At 41.4% G+C, this 22,238-nt stretch overlaps 1 protein-coding gene across 1 annotated transcript in view; it reads right to left on the reverse strand.

Annotated features, from left to right (window-relative positions):
• The window catches only part of DYNC1H1 (dynein, cytoplasmic 1, heavy chain 1), a 72,517-nt gene extending 50,333 nt beyond the window's left edge, over positions 1 to 22,184 (reverse strand). Inside the window, exons 1-11 of the mRNA XM_008578892.1 lie at positions 21,926 to 22,184; positions 14,328 to 14,415; positions 11,753 to 11,926; positions 11,261 to 11,516; positions 10,451 to 10,637; positions 8,884 to 9,155; positions 8,565 to 8,792; positions 6,840 to 7,916; positions 5,933 to 6,112; positions 4,547 to 4,696; positions 2,316 to 2,462 (exon numbers count right to left, since the gene is read on the reverse strand). Coding sequence (XP_008577114.1) covers positions 2,316 to 2,462; positions 4,547 to 4,696; positions 5,933 to 6,112; positions 6,840 to 7,916; positions 8,565 to 8,792; positions 8,884 to 9,155; positions 10,451 to 10,637; positions 11,261 to 11,516; positions 11,753 to 11,926; positions 14,328 to 14,415; positions 21,926 to 22,184 — 3,018 coding nt within the window. The remainder of the gene's footprint in view (positions 1 to 2,315; positions 2,463 to 4,546; positions 4,697 to 5,932; positions 6,113 to 6,839; positions 7,917 to 8,564; positions 8,793 to 8,883; positions 9,156 to 10,450; positions 10,638 to 11,260; positions 11,517 to 11,752; positions 11,927 to 14,327; positions 14,416 to 21,925) is intronic.
• Positions 22,185 to 22,238: the final 54 nt, after the last annotated feature.

Below are 22,238 nucleotides of genomic sequence, written 5' to 3' on the forward strand. Positions count from 1 at the left end.
CCCACCAAGAGTCCAGTGTGGCTGGAGCACAGCCAAGGAGTGGAGAAGCAGGAGCTGAAGTCAGAGAAGCAACAAGCAGCATACTAGGGGGGGGCCAGCAAGCCACTGTGGGACTTCAGCTGTCATGCTAAGTGAGAAAGGAAGCCACGAAGGAGGACAGGGAATGGAGGATGGGGGAGAAGGTTTACTTTAAACAGAGAGATCAGGAAAGGCCTCACCAAGAAGGTGGCATTTGAGCAGAGACCAGATGGAGGGGAGGGAGCGAGCCATGTGAATACCTGCTACCAGGGATCCTGAGCAGAGAGATCAGCAAGTGCAAAGGTCCAGGGGCAAGAGTCTGCCTGGCAAAGTCTGAGGCCCACCAAGAGTCCAGTGTGGCTGGAGCACAGCCAAGGAGTGGAGAAGCAGGAGCTGAAGTCAGAGAAGCAACAAGCAGCATACTAGGGGGGGCCCAGCAAGCCACTGTGGGACTTCAGCTGTCATGCTAAGTGAGAAAGGAAGCCACTCGGGAACCGGTCTGTATGTGGGATCCGAACCCTCGGCGGGAGAGCCACCGCACTCCCAAGCGGCGCACTGTAGCAGTGCACCACCGGGCTGGCCCGAGGAGAGAATGTTAATAATCCAAGGGAGAGATGGTGGTACCCTGGAAAGGGGAAGTAGCAGCAGATGTAGTAAGAAACAGATTAGGCTAAATTCTGAGGACAGAGACAACAGGAGTCAAGGATGACACCATGACTTCTGGCCTGAGTTGTTGGGTGAAGGGTGGGAATGAAAGACTGCAGAAAGTCAAACTTGAGGAAGGGGGACTGGAGAGATGTGTTTGATTTGATACATCTACCAGATAGCCAAGTGGAGATGCCAAGTAGGCGGTGGGACAGACAGGCCTGGCATCAGGATGAAGACTGGGGATCTCAGCACAGAGCTGTCAGCACGTAGATGGTATGTGAAGTCAATGGCCTGGATGAGACCACTGAGAAGATGAGGGGGGTAGAGAGGGCATGGAACATTTAGAGGTTGGGCAGAGGGTGAGCAAAAGAGGAACCAATAAAGGAGACTAGCCAGTGAAGTGGGAGGAAAACCTGGACAGCATGGTGCTCTGGAAGAGCCAAGTCACTCTGCATTAAGGAGGAGGGAGACAGCACCTGTTCCACCATGCAGCCAGCTCAGAAAGACCAGGACTGAGAAGCCCACTGGTTGGGGGTGGAAGTCACTGTGACCAGCCAGGAGCGGTACTGGCTGAGGGATGGGCAAGCGTCTGAGAGAAGAGGGAGAGGGGCACTGCAGATGCTAGGAAAGATAACGCTTCCTTAGCCCTGCCTTACGATGAGCAAGAAACCAGATAGGTGCAGGGCATAGGTTTATGCACTGACAGGATGACTCAGAGGACAGGGAAGAACTGCTGAGCAACAGCGAGAGGAAATGGGATCTAATGCACACGGACAGGGCTGCCTTTAGTTTCTTAAATTTGGAGATAAACAAGAGAACAATGCAAACAGAAACACAGCTAGTTAAAGACAGAAGAAACATAACAAGAACGATCCTAAGATTGTACGTATACTCCTCGAGAGGCAGGAACCAATATTCATAGCTTGGTCTGATTAGCTGGACACTGTCAAGTTTTGGGCTAAACACTGCCAAGATTGCAAGCCACAGGCAATTAATTACCTCAAAAAAATCATAAAAGAACTGAATTTACGTTCAAAGTTAAGAAAAGAGGTAACTTCCTAATAAGATCTCTAAATTCTGTAAGAGTCTGCCATAGCAGAGGTTGTAGAATCTTTTTATTTGAAAACCATTGGTCCCACTTAGAAGTAACATTGGCTAGAGGCCAGGAACTAAATGGTCTTTGAATGTTTTCTTTTGCTGTAGAAACATACTAATAAGAGTAAATTATAGCTGGAATTTGCTTTAAAATAACCTGGTGGGGGTGGGGAGGTGGGAAAAGAAATATAAATGAAGTAAAATTGGCAGTATGTTGATACATAAAGCTGGATGGTGGGACCTCATGAGTCCCTACACTTTTGTGTATGTTGAAAATTTCCCAAATAAAACGTGGAGGGAGTGGGGAGAAGCAGGAATTAAGATTCCCAACGAAGCTCATGGAGATAATTTCTAACAGACCACTAAGACCAAGCTACAAATGCCAAGTAACTTTGGAAAAAAAATCAGGTCACACAAAGCCTCCTCTAGCTCTCCCTCAGGATGTTGAACCTGGAGGCTGGAGTTTGAAAACAGCTTATTTAAAGAGGCGCCATAGAGAAGTGGCGTCACAGAGCCCAGGAGAGGTGTGTGCTTCGAGTCCCTGGAAGGCTTACCTGGTACCTCTGACTCTGGATCCTGGGGAGGGACAGCACAACCATCTTCCAGGCAAACATTTCCTGGTACAGCTTGTACCTGCACTCTTCAATTGGTGGATTCAAATAGATTACCTGATTGGTTATTCTGAGCTCATGAACAACATTCTGTAAAAGAAAGGTTTCATTTTTCACTCAGCAACCTATTTCAATAAAATGGTTTTGATACTTAACACCTTCTCTCTCTAAATTATCAAACTACTTCAGTCTGACCCACAAAGTCTGTCACTTATTATTATTAGATGTGGTCTCATCTAATTTCATGTTTGTAATTTGTGCTCTCTCACCCCCTACCTTCCATCCCAAGATCATAAAAAGTCAGAGGGCTGGTGCTGCTTCACCTTCTCCAGGGGCCGCCAGTGCCCAGGTGCCAAACACACAAGTGCTCAATGACACACCATCTGATCTGACTACACGACAACCTCTTGATGTAATGACCTCGAGGTGTCAGATCTCAAGAGCCCCCAATGCAGTTACAGGAGGCAGGCATTAGCTGTCAGGCACACACTGCACTGACCAGGTTGAACCAGTTGGGGTAAGTCTGTACCACCTGCCAGTGGTTTAAGCTAACCAAGAATTCCAACTCAGTTCCCTCTAGATAATGGTACTGACTTAGACACTTCCATTTGCTTTTCTGGGACTCGGTATTTTTAAAAGTATGCTGTAAGGATGAATACCTGTAATATTCAAAAGTGAAAACATTTTTCAAGCATTAACAGAAAAAAAAGGAAAGGTAAAGTTTGGGTAGGAAAAAAAAGCCAATTGTTTCTCCCAGATCAAAGTTTTTACTTGCACAGTTCTTTTAGGCTTCTGTTTTGTGAGGCCTTTTTACTGGTAAATAAACATTGGTATACAAACACTGTTAAACACAAAAGACAAATGCATGGCTTATGAATTACTAAAGGTGGACACCTTTATAACACCACCCACAGCAGCAGCAGACAGGACCCACTTGCATAGTTCTAATGAAAGGAATTACTGAATTCTCTAGAAAGCTTGTTAAACTCCAGCTGAGCACTTCTCCACACAAGTGGGAAAGCGGTGGCTTGGAGACACAGATTGCTGCCCAGTGTGGTGACTGCTGCACTGCTGCGCTCCTCCACGGGACTAGATTTAGACTTTTCTTAATACTGAATTCTCTAGAAAGCTTGTTAAACTCCAGCTGAGCACTTCTCCACACAAGTGGGAAAGGGGTGGCTTGGAGACACAGATTGCTGCCCAGTGTGGTGACTGCTGCACTACTGCGCTCCTCCACGGGACTAGATTTAGACTTTTCTTAAGACAGTGCAGATAATTTAGTGCCATAGCCTGAAATTTACTTGTGGCGGATTGTCCTTAGTTTTTGAAATAACTTATTGCATACGTATGCTTGGTAAGTAGAATTTTTTTCTCCCAGTGCAAATTTTTTTCTAAAACTTATTTTTCACTTTTTAAAGACTTTTCTTGAAATTATTTTGGACTTATAGGAGAGTTGCAAAGAAAGTACAAAGTTTCCATAGACCTTTTGCCAGCTTTCTCTCATGTTAACACCTTACATGATATAGTGATATAAACATTAACACGATTCTATTAACTAAAATACAGACTCCAGTCAGGTTTCCCAGGATCTAATTGATACTATATTACATTTAGTTATCACATCTCCTTAATCCCTTCCACTCTGTGAAACTTTCTGTTTTTCCTTGTCTTTCATGACTGTGATGCTTTGGAAGAGCACTGATCAGGCATTTTTTAGACTGACTCTCAATGTGGGTTTGTATGTTTCTCTCATGATTAAAATAAGATTGAAGGATATGGGGTAAAAGACTGCAGAAGTAAAGTGCATTTCTCATTACACGTCAGAGGGGACGCGATACCCACACAATATCGCTGGTAATGTTAACCTTCATCACCTGGTTAAGATGTGGTCTGTCAGTTCTCTTCACTGAAAAGTGACTTTTTCATGGGTACATTTTTTTTTTTCTTTTTCAAAAGACGACCGGTAGGGGATCTTAACCCTTGACTTGGTGTTGTCAGTACCACGCTCTCCCAAGTGAGCTAACCAGCCATCCCTATATAGGGATCCAAACCCACGACCTTGGTGCTATCAGCACCACACTCTCCCAAGTGAGCCATGGGCCGGCCCCTCATAGGTACTTTTTAAGGGGAGAATTTTACTTACTAGCAAATAGGACATCACGGGAAATACTCACTTTGATCTTTGGCTCTCCGCCAGGCTTGTGACTAACTTGTGGAGCATCTGTATCCATGTCAACTTCTGCTTTATCTTCAGCTTGTCCAAGAAGAACCTGGGTCCAAGCTCTTAGGCCAGCTTGTAGACGAACACCCAATATTCTTTCAATCTACAGAGATGCAAGTGTCAGAGAACGGTATTTCTTCCAAAAGTCAGCTCACAAAGCATGTTAATTAGAAAGCAGTAAGTGTTTCAGGTCAAAGGTAAAGTTGCTAACTGCACCCTTCATCTCTCTGTTCTCAAGAGTCTCACTCTGTCACTTTCTCCCAGCCTCAGGTAACTGATCTGTTAAGACTGTGTCCTCCACCTTTGTGCTGAACCACCAATCCTCCCAACTTGTAAAACAGTGACAAGGATACTAGTCCAAATGCAGCAGATGCAGTTAAGGTCTTGATATTTGTTCAAGAGAAAATTCACAAAAGTGCTTCCTTGGCAGCCTCAGAGATAAAACTAGAAAAAGTATAATTTGGAGATCAAACCGTTTTAACAATTAGTAAAGGAGAAAGTCTTCTCTCTAATCTAGAATGAAGCAAATTTCTTATGAATAGAATGTTTGTAGGCCTTTGTCAACAGTCTGCCTGGGGCCACAAAACTATCCTGGGAATGTGGTGAGGGCTGCCGTCATAAAAAACAGGGACTTTCAGACCATCTGTGGGTTCAAGGGAGTGGGTCTGTCAACTTTCACTCTGTTCACGTCCCGGTGTGTGGATACACCGCAACTTACTGATCCATTTTAAGAAAGGGAGAGAAAGAAAAAAACAAAACACAAACAGCTTGGGAACTGAGCAAGTGTAACCTGTAACCTCTGCTCGAAAACATCCTCCTTCCCAAGACGTTCTGCTGATATGCTCCCTAAAGTCCACCAGTGAACAAAGTCGTATGGATCTGCAAAGTGTGCTTCAAATACACACTTCACCACCCTACAGAGGTGGGCCAAGGTCCTCGAGGCAAGGAATAAGAAGTGTTTTGTGCCTGGGGCTTTCTTCTAAACTGAGGGGGGGGGGAGCAGCATTGTCAGAGGATGCCTGGAGGGCTGGAAAAGTAACCTAAATCCCGAGAGGGCCAGGGAAGGGCAAACAGGCAGTTGTCAAATAGCCGCAAATGAGGGAACTCTTCCTCCGTCACAACTCCATGCTCCCAACTTAGAACTGGCATAAGCACTGACACACAGCATCGCAGTTCAGCTGTCATTAATTAAATGGGATTCTGGAGAAGAATTAGGTGATCACAGAAAATTTCTAAGGAAAAATGCTTTTCAGTGACAAACCAATAAACTTACTGAACAGGGTGCACTCCCGTGTCAGCAGTAGAAAAATGAAAAACTCTAATAAATCCCACCCCTTACCTCCATATCAAGCTTGTTGACCCAGATGGGCAAGTTGGAGTAGGAGTGCAGGTTTAAGTCATCCACTGCTTTCTGGACTCTGTTCAAGATCTCTGAGAAAGTCTTATGATCATACATACATGTTTCCAAGGAACGGACTTCCAGGTCTATTTTTTCTTCAATAATCAGCAGATCATCCACCTGAAGGAAGGCATATTAAATATTTACAACACCTACTCACTCTATTCCTTTATTTTTATACACATTTTCCCCAGTTAGTTAACAAATGCTTGACGCAGAGAAGTTCGTCCATAAATAGCTATTCCTAGTTGTTGGGGTGAGAACGCTTCCCCACTCCCAAGTCCTCACAGAAGGACAGGAAATGTATGGAACATATTGGCTTCTCTCCCCTTACTTACTCCTGCTCATGGGATGGGTAAGATGGAAGTAAATGTGCTCCCTCAGCCTGTCCTCTGCCCTTGGGGTTAGCCTGTGCACCAGGTGCAGGCACTCTAGTCTGCTCGCAGCAGCAGCCTCTGTGCCAGGAGTTCTACAACTGTCCAGCTGTGCTAGAGACTGGGAAGGAAGTCTACATCTGGGGTGGATCATTAGCACGTGCTTGTGGCTGCAGATCTGAAGCCATGTTCTCCATGTTCAGCTGTGTTAGTAAGGAAGCTATGCCAGACTCCTGGGTCCTTCACTCCATTGGTTTCTAAACACAGGGCATTACTTAATGGCCTCCCTAAAGCCTAAACCCCATCAAACGGGATGGCCAGTAAATGGCTCCTTCTCCCTCTGAGCTCAAATGGCCTTATGCTGCATGAGCCATGCGTGCCTTCTATGGGAGAACTAACGTTCTGAGTTACCTATTGCTATGTGTAATTCAAGTGTCCTGATAAGGACACTTGAGGATTGAACTAGAACACACCTTTTCTTGGAAGTTGAAGACAGTCTCTGCTAAGCGCTGTACGTATGGGTCAAGTTTGTAGGACTCCCACACCAATGCAATGCCTTCCGCGATCAAAGCCTGCACCTCCTTTTTCAAGCCAGCTACCAAAAGCGAAATGGTGTTCCGCTCCTCAACCTTCTCACAGGTCCGTTCGTAGGTACGGACGCTTTCGATCAGTGAGATGGCAAACGGGTAAAGCTGGTTTGCTTGATGAGCCTTATTCACAATAGCCAGTGGGACTCGGAAACCAAGCCACTTGAGGTTGCGGACTTCTTTTGAAAGTGTGATAATCTCAGGAAGAAAGTTAACTTTTAACTTAAGGACGTTTCCAGTTCGGCCCCGAACCCGTGTGCTCTCGATGGTGAAAATGCGCCCCGAAACCCCGAGGTTGCGCTGCTGCACCTTCCTCGCCCAGTCATCAAAGATTTCTTGGGTGTTGAGCTTCATGCGGAAGCTGTCTCCATCCTGCTTCAGCTTCTGGCCTTCCACATGATTCTCCCAGCCCTTGCCAAGGACATCTTCCACGCGTTTCATGTAGGCAGTCAGTTGTCTGTCGATCTGTTTAGCCCAGATGATAGACCCTGACACAGGAGGCAAATCACGAACATGACTCATCTTACAAGCCTGACTTTGTGGATACTGGACCTTGAACTTGTCGTGAAGAGATTCAATGTCATCTTTCACACGCTGGATCAGCTGGGTCTGGTATTCACGAATAGCTCCACGGATATGAGGCCTGACAAACAGTGCATTGAACCTGGAGAAAATCCTAAACATCTCGTTAGCATTCTTGGCTGTGCCAAGTTGATCTCGAAGGCGAGCTGTGATCCGGGTCTCCACCCTGTCAATCCTCTCGTCGTATCTCTTCATTGCAGCCTCCCAAGCTTCTGTGCCTTCTTTGGAAACATCTAGCCCATCTACCTCCTTGACGTTCTCGTAAGCAAGGTTTACTTCCTCAATAGCGTTCGCATCAGCAGCATCAAAGAGAACCTCAGCTACTTTCATATCTTGGGGTTCAGGTACCTCTCCTTGATTCTGCTGTGCAACTGCTGTGACCTAAAAGAGAAAAATTTGTAACAAAAAAATGTTTACCAAATGAAGATTTTTATTTTGTTATATGCACCACACAAAAATTAACAGTAAGCAACACAGGTTTTTAAACCTTTACTCAAACGTTTTACAACCACTTTTCAACAAAGCCAAGTAAAACATTATAAGAGTATGTTTTAACTTGGCTCTATAAAGATTTTCTGACAATGCAGTTTTGTTGTGGTAGGTTTCTTAAAGAAAGAAAAGAATTGATGAAGAAGGTAAATTCACAAGAGAAAAACATCATATACAAAGAAGAGTCATTTAATTCTTTTAATAAATCTCAGACACATGCAATTATCCATTTTATAGATGAAGACTGAGAAAAAAAAGTTTAAGAATGTGTTCAGGTAACATAGCTAGTAAATGGTGGAATCAGGACTTAACCCAGGATGTCTGGTGCTAGTGACCATGCAAGATGGGAGAAAGGATGAGTGGATGGAGAACATTAAGGGTTTGGATTGAAACGATGTAATACAGGATCACTAGATCTAAAGATGATAGTGCCAAGACAAAAATGGAGCTAAAGTACTCAGGGTAAAATAGAAGTAGCTAATTCTTTTAAAAAAAGCATTGAAACAATGCATGTACAAATGTTCAGAAAGCAAATCATACCTGTGGCCTTAGGACCCTGACGATGACAGCTCTCAGCTGTTCGTGCTGGCGTCTAAACTTTCTCATCTGATCAAGGCGAGCCTGAAGCTTCCTATGAGCAGGATTGATACGCCACACCATCTTCAGATTTTCTTCCCTTTTTCTTTTGACAATGTCTCTCAGCAACACCTGAAGTTTCTCATATTCATCATCCCAAGTCTGAAAAACTTCAAAGCATGCTACCATAACCTAGGATATAATTTAGAAAGCAAGCTTATTACTAAAGCATATTTTCATCTCAAAGCCTTGAGGCTGGGTTTTCTAATATATTAAAACGTACTTTTTCAAATTCTTCATAAGCAACATGCATCAATTTTCTAGTGCCCAATACTTTGAGTAATTGAGAACTCAAGTCTCTTGAAATTGCTTCCACCAAGCGCAGTGCCCTCTGGATGGGATATTTTGTGTTTCGAATCTTTCTCAAATGGGTGAAAATTGCCACAAGCGCCTGCCGTATTTTGTCCAGCTCAGTGGCAGACAGCAAATCATTCAGAGGGAAATCTTTCATCAGAGGATTGTAGTCATTCACGGTTTCCAAAGCCTGTTTTAGACCTGGATTAACAGAGAAACAAATAACGATTTTCATGTAAAGTAATAAAACAAGTAAAGTAAGATACAAGTGAAACATTTTGATGTTGTAAAAGATTTAGTGACATGTAAACTATCTGTGATATTTGAAAAAAGAACATGCTATGAACAGGATAATTCTAGTGTGGTTCTAGTGTGGTCCCATTTTTGCTTTTTTAAGACTATGGGTCAACTCATACACATTCTAAAGGCTGTGGGTGGTAGTCTCATAGATTTTATCTTTTCTTGTTTTCCTTCTATAAATGTTCTAACAACAACAATTAAATTTAGAAAAACTAAAACTTTATCACCCTTGAGAACACTAAAATTTAAACCTTATACCCACAGCTTGAGTTAGGTCAGTGAGTTATTATGGACATGGAATCACAGAAGCACCCATGTCCTCGTCTATTTCTTGACTTCTCTGGCGTAAGATAGAAAAAAGTATTAGGAAAGAAATAAAGGGTTCAGGTGTTTGAAAAAAAAAAAAAAAAAGACGATGACAAGTTATACAAGGTATACATTTCAGCATTAGTAAATGCCCAGGTAACGTCTGCAACGTGATCAAAGAAACTGGAAGGTTTCTACTTGGGATTTCCTCCAACATTTAAAATGCTGGTACCACACCTTCTTTGGGGAGCAGGGAGAAGAACACGACAACTGCTGCTGCCTTAATTACTTGTTCTGACATGTCTCTGTGGGCACAGAGTTGTACAGAAATAGCTAACAATGCCTGGTCCTTCAAACATTTGTGTGCCTAGTACATGCTAATCACTTACCCTGCTCTGCACACAGAAAACTAAATTTATTTTGACCAGTTATGAGAATAGGCAGGAAGGCAGAGCAGAAGAGAAAGGCGCAGGTGAAAAAAGAAGAGGAGAAAGCAGTGTGGACCAGCTCTCCTTCCACAGCCCCCTGGGCAAATAACTTCTGCTTAACTTAAATCATCTTCCTGCTTGGATTGTCAAAAGCACACTTGAATATATGTTATACCAAAAACTACAGCCTACTCAAGGAACCAAACAGGAGGGAAACTCCCAGGGCTCACTATACACAGGCCCAGAAACTGTCTCATGTTCTCAAAACCCCTGAAGGTAAAGATATGCATGTGAAAAATAATTTTCATTATCTAGAATACAGGGAAAGATGAGACAAGATACAAGAGATAAAATAGTTAAAAAAGATAATACATCTATTAGTTTTCATCTAAATTACTGAATAAGATCTCGCAAAAGCCAGGTTAATAACTTACTGATCAGATGATTAGTTCTAGTTGTTACCTGTATCAGTGTCGAAACTGACGGTGGCATGGAAACGCTTGCCGTGTTTCAAGATGTCCAGAGTCAGTAGTACTTCTGGACTCTCTCGTTTCTCCTGAATGCGGTATAATGCACGCTCCAAGTTTAGCCAAAAGCTAATTTCCTGTAAGGCAGTTCCTGATGCAGGATCTCGATCAAGTTTGGTTACCTTTGAAGATAAATAACGTTCAAGGGTATTCACTATTTAAACAAAGGCAGAAAAAGTATCATGAACAAAACACATGCATTACAGGCTGGCTGGTTAGCTCAGTTGGTTAGAGGATGGTGCTGATAAACATCAAGGTCAAGGATTTGGATCTCTGTACCAGCCAGCCATCAAAAACCAACCAACCATACAAAACACATGCATTACACTTAATTTTTAAATTTCACGTAGATTTCTTTCTCTGTAAATTAAAAGTGGTTTGATTTGAAATCAAAGGTATGAGACTTCTGAGATTAATGTTTTCGCAGGGTTACTATTTAAACAATCTCAAATTGTACCTTGATCACTCTACCCAGACCAACACTAGTCCTGCACTGAGCATTCCTAGGACCAAGACAAAGTATCGCTAGAAAAATCACAGAATTTACCTCACCGACAAAAACTCCTACCTTGATCACTCTACCCAGACCAACACTAGTCCTGCACTGAGCATTCCTAGGACCAAGACGAAGTATCGCTAGAAAAATCACAGAATTTACCTCACCGACAAAAACTCGTATCTGTTTTCCCAAATATATCAAAGACTGATGTATTTTACATGGTAACTTTCAATACTGTGCTCTTACTTTTTGAATTTCTCGAATCCAGCGGTTAACTCCAGATTGTAATTGATTGAGAAAAGTTGGGTCTTCAACCTTATCACCAAAGTCTGTAACTTTTGGCTTTTCTCCACGTTCATAGCACTGTTTTGCAACATTTGTAATAATTGGATGAATTGGCAGGCTGATCTCTGGAATTTCAATATTTTGCTGCAAGTGAAGGAGTCCCATTTCAAGTTCTGCAATCTTTTTTTCAACTGAAGGGGCCATTTTATCACCATCCCTAAAACAATACAAACACCTCCAAATTCAGTGTTATTGGTTTCCAAAGAGATTCTATTATTTCAGATCTGCCAAATATTAATATACATAATTATTAATGCAAAGGATTTATATCCTTTTGATTTGCCAAGAAAGCTTTACTCTCCCAATTCCTGAGTTTTACATCATCTTCCACACTGTCTTGTGAACACTAAGTGAAATACAACATTCAAACCACAGAAGGAAAATGGTTTTTACCTGTCTGCCTTGCCAGACTCTCTGATATAGGATTTAAAAAAAGGAGCGACCGCATTGCTGATGAAAGAATGCAACGTTTCATATGGTGAGTCTTCACTGAGTGTGAGGACTCGGAGTTGAGAAGATACTGGTTTATCTGCATCAATTACAGGAGTACGTTTAATGAATGCCAAGCTAAAAAGAAAGCAAAAGAAGTCATTAGACAGAGTCTTATTCTTAATCAGTCGTAATAACTGTAGCCTTCTTTGTGTTGCATACAAATTAAGAATAGACTAAATTGTTGCTTTCCTAATAGTGAAATGTACTGCCTGTCTTTCTTACTATGTGAGAACTACTGAATCAAGGTTATGGTTATAGCATGTGACCATGATACCAGGCAAAGTTAACCCGTCTCATATACGGGTTGAATTCATAATCTTGACCTAAAAATAACCTGTCTTAGCAACTGCAAGTTACAAGCCAAGATGTACTTAAATCTGATCTTATACTAATTTGTATCATTCATTTACTGCACTAAGTCACCTGTCAGCTTCAATAAACAAAAGTCACTCACAGGCTGAAGTGACAAGACGGTATTTCAGGCTCCCCCTAGCCTGGCCCTAACCAACTCTTCCAGTTTCACCTCCTGCTACATGCCTTCTTCCACCCTGACACACCACTTAAACTAGATGTCCCATTCCCTAAACATATCATGTGCTTTGTGTCTTTGCTTAAGAAATCTATATTCATCTGCTGAAATTCAAGGTAATCCTAAAAACTCAATTCCTGCATGACCTCTTTCATGGGGCTTTCCCTACTCAGAGCAATCTCTCTAATCCCCATGTTTCCATGCTATTTTTCCAAGTGTCATGGTTGGTTGTGTACCTGCCAAACTTTTCCCCAAAGACCACAAAAGCTTCTTGGGAATAGGAACCAGGTTTTATTTCTTTGTGTACCATTCTATAACTACTGCCATACTGTGCTCAGAGTTGGATGAATTAACGGCTCAAAGATAAATAATAATATTTGAATTTTCTAGTTCCCAGGTTAATACTTTATACAAAATACTTCATATTACTCTAAAAAGTTTCCTGTTGTAACACACTTAGAAGGAACAAAGTCACTATACTATTTCTGCTAAAAATGTATAACCTGAATCTAACCACAGAGAAACACCAGACAAACCCAACTGAGGGATGTTCCATAAAACCACTGGTTTGTACTTGTCAAAAATGTCAGTGTAATGAAAGACACAGAAAGGCTAAGGTACTGCTACAGACGAAAGGAGATTAGAAAGACAGGACACTAAAGGTAAAGTGTGATCCTGGATTGGATTCTGGATCAGGGGAGAATTACTATAAGGGGCATTACTGAGACAATCTGAACATATACTGCAATTAGAGAATAATATTGTAGCAATATCACATTTCCAGAATTTGGTAATTGTATTGAGGCTATGAACGAGAATGTTCTTGTTCCCAAAAAATAGGGATAAAGGAGCATGTTGTCTATAATCAATTCTCAAATGATTCGGGAGAAAAAATGGCAATATAAAAGTGGCAAATGTTAACAACTGATATCTGGGTGGTCTACATACTATTCATGTGGCTTGGCCGTAACCCTGAAATTACTCAAAATAATTTTTTTTAAAAACCAATACAGAATCAATTATAACATTTACATATTTAAATGTGGATATGTCTATTTGAGTATAGATTGGTACAACCTTTCTGGAAGGTGGGAAATCTGGTAACATGCAATTAAAAACTTTAATGATGATTTGCATCTAAACTAGTAATGATATCTTCAGGATTTATCCTAAAAAGAATCAGACCTTTACAAAAGAATGTTTACTAATTACTGGGAATAATGAAAAATCAGATATGCAGTTGTCCCTCAATGTCTGCCAGGACTTGGTTCCAGGACCAAGCCATGAATGTTCAAGACCTTTATATAAAATGGTGTGGTATTTGCATATCACCTATGCAACATTGTTCTGTATACTTTAAATCATCTCTAGATTCCTTATAATACCTAATATAATGCAAATACTATGTAAATAGGGGTTATACTATATGGTTTTTATTTGTATTATTTTTTATTGTTGAATTGTTATTTTTTATTTTTTGAAAAATATTTTGGATCCATGGTTGGTTGAATCCACCAACGATATAATGCAAATACTATGTAAATAGGGGTTATACTATATGGTTTTTATTTGTATTATTTTTATTGTTGAATTGTTATTTTTTATTTTTTGAAAAATATTTTGGATCCATGGTTGGTTGAATCCACCAACGCAGAACCTGAGGATGTGGAGAACCAACTGTAATCTGAGAGTATTATTAGACATTCTAAGTACATTATAGCTCAAACTTAAGATGAATATAATGACAATTAAAATAAAAATAGTTTAGAATTTCTATTGACTTGGAAATCCTCTTAATTTGAAGACATGAAACCAAAGACAAGATACTAAATTTAAACAGCAAAAATCTTTTGAGTGTTTTCTTAATGTGCTCATCTGAGTCAATTAAGATTTACATTAACTTTCACAAATTTAAGTCTGAGATAATAACATATTCTTACTACTCACCTGTTGGACTTAACCCCATAATGAATGTCTATGTTGATGTTATAGGAAATGAATTCTTTTTCTTCTTCTCCTTCATCACCAACATCCTCTACAAATCATAATAAACATTGAATCAAATTCTTATAAATGTTTCCAATTTCTTATTTATCAACTGCTTAGAGAAGGATTATTCTCACCCCACCCCAACCTGACTTGGTGATACTTATTTTTCCCTTCCGACCCATTTTTTCTGACTACTGACTCGGTCACTTATTTGCTGTGTGATCCGAAATGAATTCTTTTTCTTCTTCTCCTTCATCACCAACATCCTCTACAAATCATAATAAACACTGAATCAAATTCTTATAAATGTTTCCAATTTCTTATTTATCAACTGCTTAGAGAAGGATTATTCTCACCCCACCCCAACCTGACTTGGTGCTACTTATTTTTCCCTTCCGACCCATTTTTTCTGACTACTGACTTGGTCACTTATTTGCTGTGTGATCGTGGGCATAGTGGTTAACTTCTCTGCACCTCCATTTCTTTGTCTGTAAAATGGGGTGGTTCTGGCATGCCTGGGTTGTTGGAAAGATTAAGCAAGTTGACACATGTGAAACGCCAGAGCAGGGCCTGGCCTGTGGTAGTACTGGCTGGTGTTGGCTATTACCAAGTTCTTGCCACCCCATCCCCACAGTCTCATCCCCCTGTGCTCCAAACACAGAAGTCACTTTCCACCACCACCCCCAAGTATATTCTGCCTCTGCTTAGAGAAGGATTATTCTCACCCCACCCCAACCTGACTTGGTGCTACTTATTTTTCCCTTCCGACCCATTTTTTCTGACTACTGACTTGGTCACTTATTTGCTGTGTGATCGTGGGCATAGTGGTTAACTTCTCTGCACCTCCATTTCTTTGTCTGTAAAATGGGGTGGTTCTGGCATGCCTGGGTTGTTGGAAAGATTAAGCAAGTTGACACATGTGAAACGCCAGAGCAGGGCCTGGCCTGTGGTAGTACTGGCTGGTGTTGGCTATTACCAAGTTCTTGCCACCCCATCCCCACAGTCTCATCCCCCTGTGCTCCAAACACAGAAGTCACTTTCCACCACCACCACCCCCAAGTATATTCTGCCCCACCCAAATAATATACAGAAAATAATAACAACATTTTATAATCACCAAAGGAAATTACTGACACAACTAAATGGTATATTAAATTTGAATCACTCCTTCCTTCCCAGGAAATAGGGATAAAGGGGCATGTCTATAACCAACTGTCAAATGATTCAGGGAAAAAAATGGCAATATAAGGGCCAGACCGTGGCTCACGTGGGAGAGTGTGGTGCTGATAACACCAAGGCCAAGGGTTTGGATCTCTATATAGGGATGGCCGGTTAGCTCACTTGGGAGAGCGTGGTGCTGACAACACCAAGTCAAGGGTTAAGATCCCCTTACCGGTCATCTGTTTTAAAAAAAAAAAAAAGGCAACATAAAAGTGGCAAATGTTAACAACTGGTATCTGGGAGTTCTATATAAAGACATCACCTATACAAATAAATTCATGTAGATAGTATACAGTCCAGACACAGCTCCAAGCACATTGTCTGCACTTCCTAATGCAAACGGGGTTAGGGGAACTAGGCACCATTCCAATCGATGAGTCACGGCTGGGTGGCGAACGCTCCAGTTCTGCACTAGGAATACTGCAATGCAGTAGAATGCTGCTTCGGCTCAGGAAGGCACACCCAATGACATAATCTTCAAATGATGAGAGTGCAACTAAATATTCCCTACTGCTTTGTTAAATTCTAACTGCTCTTGATAACAATAACTTATAGAAGTCATCATTAATCAGTCATAGAATATATCTTAGATTGGTCTTTTTATGCATGTTCCTTATAAATACAGAGATCAAATGAAGTCTGAGCATGTAAGACTTTCATTTATAGTTACAGAATTTATAGCGTTATGAATTGCCATCAAATAATTTAACCTTCTTGCCTCTTTGTAAGTTATTACATCTCTAAAAATTATTATATCTTCCAAATAATAATTTGACATTTTAGTTTTGTAGAAATGTTTTTAAAAAATTGTTCAGAGGAAAGACACTTGATTATTAATTCTTAACAAAGAGGCTATTAGTCCTGCTTCATTCAGAAGCATACAACAAACACAATCTGCATGTTTTATCCAGTAATACCGCTTTTAGTAAAGTTTGAATCAGTTTCCTGATACTTGATAAAGTTACTGGTTGATATGAGGGGTCCTCAAAATATTCATGGAAAGATTCGTATTATCTTTTAATTCTATTTTTTCCACAAACTTTTTGAAGTACCCTTGTAAATAATGGACCAATATTGTACTGCCTGTTAATACAGTCAAAGAATCAAAGTACCAGTAGAGAAAGTACTGCACCTGCCTCATGAGTTCTTGTGCTACAAGCAACTAATACACGTTACAATGACTTGTGGACACTTCTCTGGTTTTCTGAGTTCACTGAATTTCTAGAGATGTTCAAAATAGCATTTAGCACTAATCTGTGTATACTTCTATTGAAAGACTAGTTTAATGTACTTCAAACTACTAGTGATCTGTATCATTCCATTGTGAATTAGGTGAACATATATCTTGTTTAATGAAATACTAAAAAGATGCAAGTTCAATTGCTTTAAGAATTATACTACCCTCTCCTGAGTATACAGGACATGTTTTCACAAAGGCTGGTGAACGGCCAGTTGGAAAAGGGATAAAACATACTGGTATTCAATTGCTTTAAGAATTATACTACCCTCTCCTGAGTATACAGGACATGTTTTCACAAAGGTTGGTGAACGGCCAGTTGGAAAAGGGATAAAACATACTGGTAAAGTAAGTACCAGACCCTGGGTCATTCCTTCATTTTCTCTTCCCTCCCAACCTTCTCCCAGCTGCAGAGCAAGTCTCTTCTCAGTCTAGCAGATGAAGCCATTCATCTCTTCCAGCCCACATGCACTACCAAACTGCTTGTTACACATCCCTGGTTCTCTTTATCTTTCATCTTCTTCCCCCTTTAAAATCCAAAACATAATAATACCATATTACTTTGGTTGATCACTACCACACATGTCCTTCCCTTTTTTCCCCATGTGGTTGTTAGTTCTTCCCCTTTCCCATCTCTGGTGCTCCCTCTTGTCACCTGGATGTCTACTCTTTCGTCCTCCTGGGGAGCTGTGACTTCTTTGCCACAACCACTCCCTGCTAAGAACATGGTGAGAAAGTCTGAGTTTTCTTCCCAACCTGAAGATTTCCACTGTAACACTTTTAGAAGTATGAAGGGAGCATTAAACCCCAATAATATTTCTACCTAATGTAAAACTGAAATTCATTTTGAATTTTCCAGAAAAAAAGAGAAATACGGGATAAAAAAAAAAGTTATTAATGCCTAAGGAACTTAAAACTTAGTACTTTTTAAGTTAGTACTAATTCTAAAGAAATAATTGACATAAAATAGATTAAAACAAACACTCCCATTTTTATGGATACCAAGGAAATGCAGAGAGATTAGTTTTTAGGTTTCAGAATCCTCCTTAAGACATCCTTTTCCCAACTGGGTCTTAAAATCCTGGGGTTTTAGTTTTCTCATTCATGAAAGACAAGGGCTGAACTAAATCCCTCCTGCTCTTTCCAACCTGATATTCTACAATGCTGATAAACAATTCCATCCATCCTTACTTTTTAAAAAGAAGTGATTACTGTTTTGCCTCTGCTGTACATAAATTTCATTCACTATGCTATGCTACACATTCAAATGTACTTTGCTGCAGACTGGTTTGTCCTATAAAGGGTTAGGGCCTGTACAGCGTGACAGCTTGGAACAGTAAGAACCCAGGCTGATGGTCTCCTCTGGTGCTGCAAGGCCAGATGGTTTTATAGAAAACTCTTCTTGTTAATATATTAACCATTTTACAAATCATATGGGGAGGCTAAGCAAAGGTCAGAAATTAAGACTATACTTCTGAGTCATCAATCTACTACATTTCTTCATACTTTAAGAAAATTAAATCCTCAGAAAACCAATTTTTAAAAACCCACAAAAATATTTCCCATAAGCCTTTCCACACTGCTATATCTCTATGAAGTTGAATACTGTAAAAAGCTCTGTTTTCTTTCATATTCCATTCCTAGCCATCTCTGCACCAACAACAAGGAGGTGAAACCCCCAAATGACCTGCCTCAGGAAAAACTGTAATTCTGAACCTAAGATAAGTATTCACCGAAGGGCTGCCACTATTTTTGGTCATAAAGACAAAGGTCCAAGCCTTATACACTTGAGTGTTAAACACACACTCCCTCTCCCAGCACCAGATCCCAGCAGTCTGGTCACTAACAAGCTAGAGAGCACAAGCAAGTCACAGAACCATCAGTTCCACCAGCTGCAAACTGAAGCATACCTATTATGCCCCTACCTACAGCACCCAAACTCCCATGGGAGTAGAACACAACAAAAACTGCACTTCAAGTAAAAAGCACTACAAAAACATTATTAACATTGTGAAATGCTTAATGATGTAATGAGCACCTATTTGGTCACAATTTTCTAAGTATACTACAAAGAAAGTTATTTCTTATAGGCCAGGAATTACAGAAATAATATTTCTCTTTTTAAAATGAGGAACTGCAGGGCCAGCCCGTGGCTCACTCAGGAGAGTGTGGTGCTGAGAACACCAAGGCCCCGGGTTCGGATCCTATATAGGGATGGCCGGTTAGCTCACTTGGAAGAGCGTGGTGCTGACAACACCAAGGCCAGGGTTAAGATCCCCTTACCGGTCATCTTTAAAAAAAAACCCAAAAAAAACTGTATAACAACATTCCCTCTTCCACAGACTCTCCATGTGCTGACAACACCAAGGCCAGGGTTAAGATCCCCTTACCGGTCATCTTTAAAAAAAAACCCCCAAAAAACTGTATAACAACATTCCCTCTTCCACAGACTCTCCAATTCTTCACCGTCAAAATGAGCTGTTAAATTCACAACCTTTATTCTATACTTTGAGGAGTGCTGTACTTTAACAACAAAAAAAGTTTTATGGGGCAGCTTAAAAAAAAAGAAAAGGAATACATATGGCTTCATATAAAAAATGCTTCTATATTCAATTACAAGTGTTTGGAGACTTCTTTCCATAAAAAGAAGAGAAGGGAATAAAATAAATAAAAGTAATTTCCCCACTCATTAAATAAATTATATGACTTCATTGTTTTGGGGGGGTCTTTATTCAGTTTAAACAATTCAGATCTGTTTTCTCTATTAATGTAAGTCCACCTTTTCGCTTTCATCAACTACTGGATGCACATATTCGATTAAATGTACAAATGTCAATGCTAATTCATAAAAACCACCCAGAAGAAAGCCCTCCTACCAAGAGTCATGGGTCTGTACTTATTTTCCTACTGTAGCCAGCATGCTAATAAGACCAATGGGACTATATAGAATAAATGAATTAATTTAAAAACCTTAGATTTTTGTAAGTGAAAAATAAATTATAGACAGGTTGAATTGCTAGAAATACCTCAGTGATTTTTATAAATATAAGAATGAGGTAGGATTTCAATTTTAAATAAGTCTCATTCCTTAGTCAACTTTCAAAAGTGCAAGTCATTACGGAGCCAAGATTTGGATGTCAGGATATTCGTTTTGCTGAAAGGAAGAAAATTCACCCATAAAGAAAACAGAGATGATTTGCACTGTGAAGCATACACAAAAATACAGTTCTCCCCTCCCCTGTGCCCCCTTTAATTTTAGCAAAATTCAATTCTAGGATGTCTGAGAAAAGTGAATTACTGATGATCACTCTAGAAGCAAAGAACAAAACTTACAAATTTTTTTCATAAAAAGAAATTGTGACCCAAGGTTAAAAAAGTCACTGATTTCAATATACAACTATACAATAAAAATATGATCAGAATTATCCATAGTCAAACTACACAAAATCCAATAACTTTAAAAATGCAGACTAAAATTTATTTTAATAAAACAATGTGTATCCATTGAAAAATGTCAAGACATATGCCAAAATGCTGATGGTGGTTATATCTGGGTTGAAGGATTCTAGGTGATTTTAATTTTATCTGTATACTTTAAATTTTCTACGATGACTATGTATGTTTTTTGAAAGAAGAGTAGATGAGTTAAATTTTATTTTTTAAAAACACTAGTGATTTCTGTAAAGAAATACATAACCCCAAACATAACGGTGAACAACCTTAAACAACGTTAATACTCTAAATATGCTCAAATGGCTTCATTTGCTTTGAATATTCCATGTGGATCTAAGAAAAGTATTCCTTTACACTCTCCCAACCTCTGGTAGAAACCAATGCTACAGTGAAGCGTCTTCTGAGTCAGAACAGCCTTTGAACGAAACAAACTATCAGAAATACAAGTATGTGTTGGGGGTGAGGCAGATTGTATACAGGTCCTCCTACTGACAAGAGAACCACACAATTTTTTGAAATTATAACAAACTTGTTGGCAAACATTTCAGACAATCCCCAATCCCTAGGTGCTACCTTTAAGATTTACTTGGATATCCTCCCTGGGTTCCCAAATGGACGGTGCCACACCCTACACGAGCTCCTCGAATTTGCTCACCATCAACTACAAAGTGGCTTTAAAGAATCAACCAGAAACCCTCAGGCAAACTCCAGACTCTCAGGATTAATCTAGCCTTGCTTTTGGAAGGTCACTATTTGAGGAGACAGCTGGAATATGCAAACCTTTTGCCTCCTCCCCACACTAGGTGCTTAAACTGAGTCTTATTTATTCTTTTAATCTATAAAATCAGACTCAAATATTACAGGGTTATCAGGATTATCTAAGCATTACACAAATACATAGGTCTGATCAGCGAAAACAAGCAACAGACTGGAAACGGAGATGTTGAGTCTAGTCTACACTTAACCTGAGCCTCAGTTTCCTCACGTGTAAAACGGAGAGATACACCCATTCAGCAAGGATGCTCCGAGGACCAAGAGGGAAACCTACGTCAGAGCATCTCCGTACTAGAGGGATGCCCGGCAGGCGGCCCGGGCTGGCCCTGTCATTCTGTTCTGTGGGCCTCCGCTCCTGGGTCCTCCAAGGCAGGGGCTGTGGCGCCTGCCCGCCAAGGTTCCCCTCCGACCCGCCACGGTCTAAGGGCCAGAATCCAGGCTGCCCACGGCTCCAAGGGTCTCCCCCGGAAAATATTCCTCCCGGAGCCGGCTCGGCCTGGACACAAATCGAAACCGAAAAGCCCATGTGACATTGGAGACAGGGATGCGGCCTCCGCCCGCCTCAGCCCAGGGAGACGCTGTCTCCACCCAACTCGGCCATCTTGAGAGGCCCGAGCAGACAAAGCGACCCCATTGTTTAGGGTGACGGCAGGACAGGAGCACTCTCCTGCCTTCCCGCGACCAGGGAGGGGGCACCCCGGGCCCCTGCATGGGGTGTGGCTAGAGCGAGGTCCCGGGCGCGGCCCGGCCTCTGCAGCCACGGGGGCTCTTCCGGCGGGGTCAGGCCCGGGGGGACCCTGCTGAGCCTGCCCTCCGCACGGAACCTGCCCGCGGGGCGTGTGCGAGCCCAGAGGCCGCCCCGGACCCGCACCTTTGAGGGTGGAGCGCTCCACCAGCACCGTGTGGACCTGCGGGTCCGAGAGGAACTTGCGCATCTGCTCCAGGGCGCTCTTCTCCTCCAGCGCCGCCTCGAGCGCGGCCGGCGCCTCGCCGCCATCCTCCAGCAGCAGCGGCACCAGCTTGCGCAGGTGCTTCTGCAGCACCGACACGTCGGCCACGTTCTGCACGGCCGACACCTCCAGGCCCGCCGAGCCGTCCTCGCCGCCGCCGCCGCCCCCGGGCTCCGACATGGCGCCGCGCTCGGGACCCGCAGGGAGCGCAGAGAAGGCGGCCGCGACTCGGCG

This window comes from Galeopterus variegatus, unplaced genomic scaffold, assembly GCF_000696425.1.
Source record: "Galeopterus variegatus unplaced genomic scaffold, G_variegatus-3.0.2 Scaffold1778, whole genome shotgun sequence".
Taxonomy (NCBI): Eukaryota; Metazoa; Chordata; class Mammalia; order Dermoptera; family Cynocephalidae; genus Galeopterus; species Galeopterus variegatus.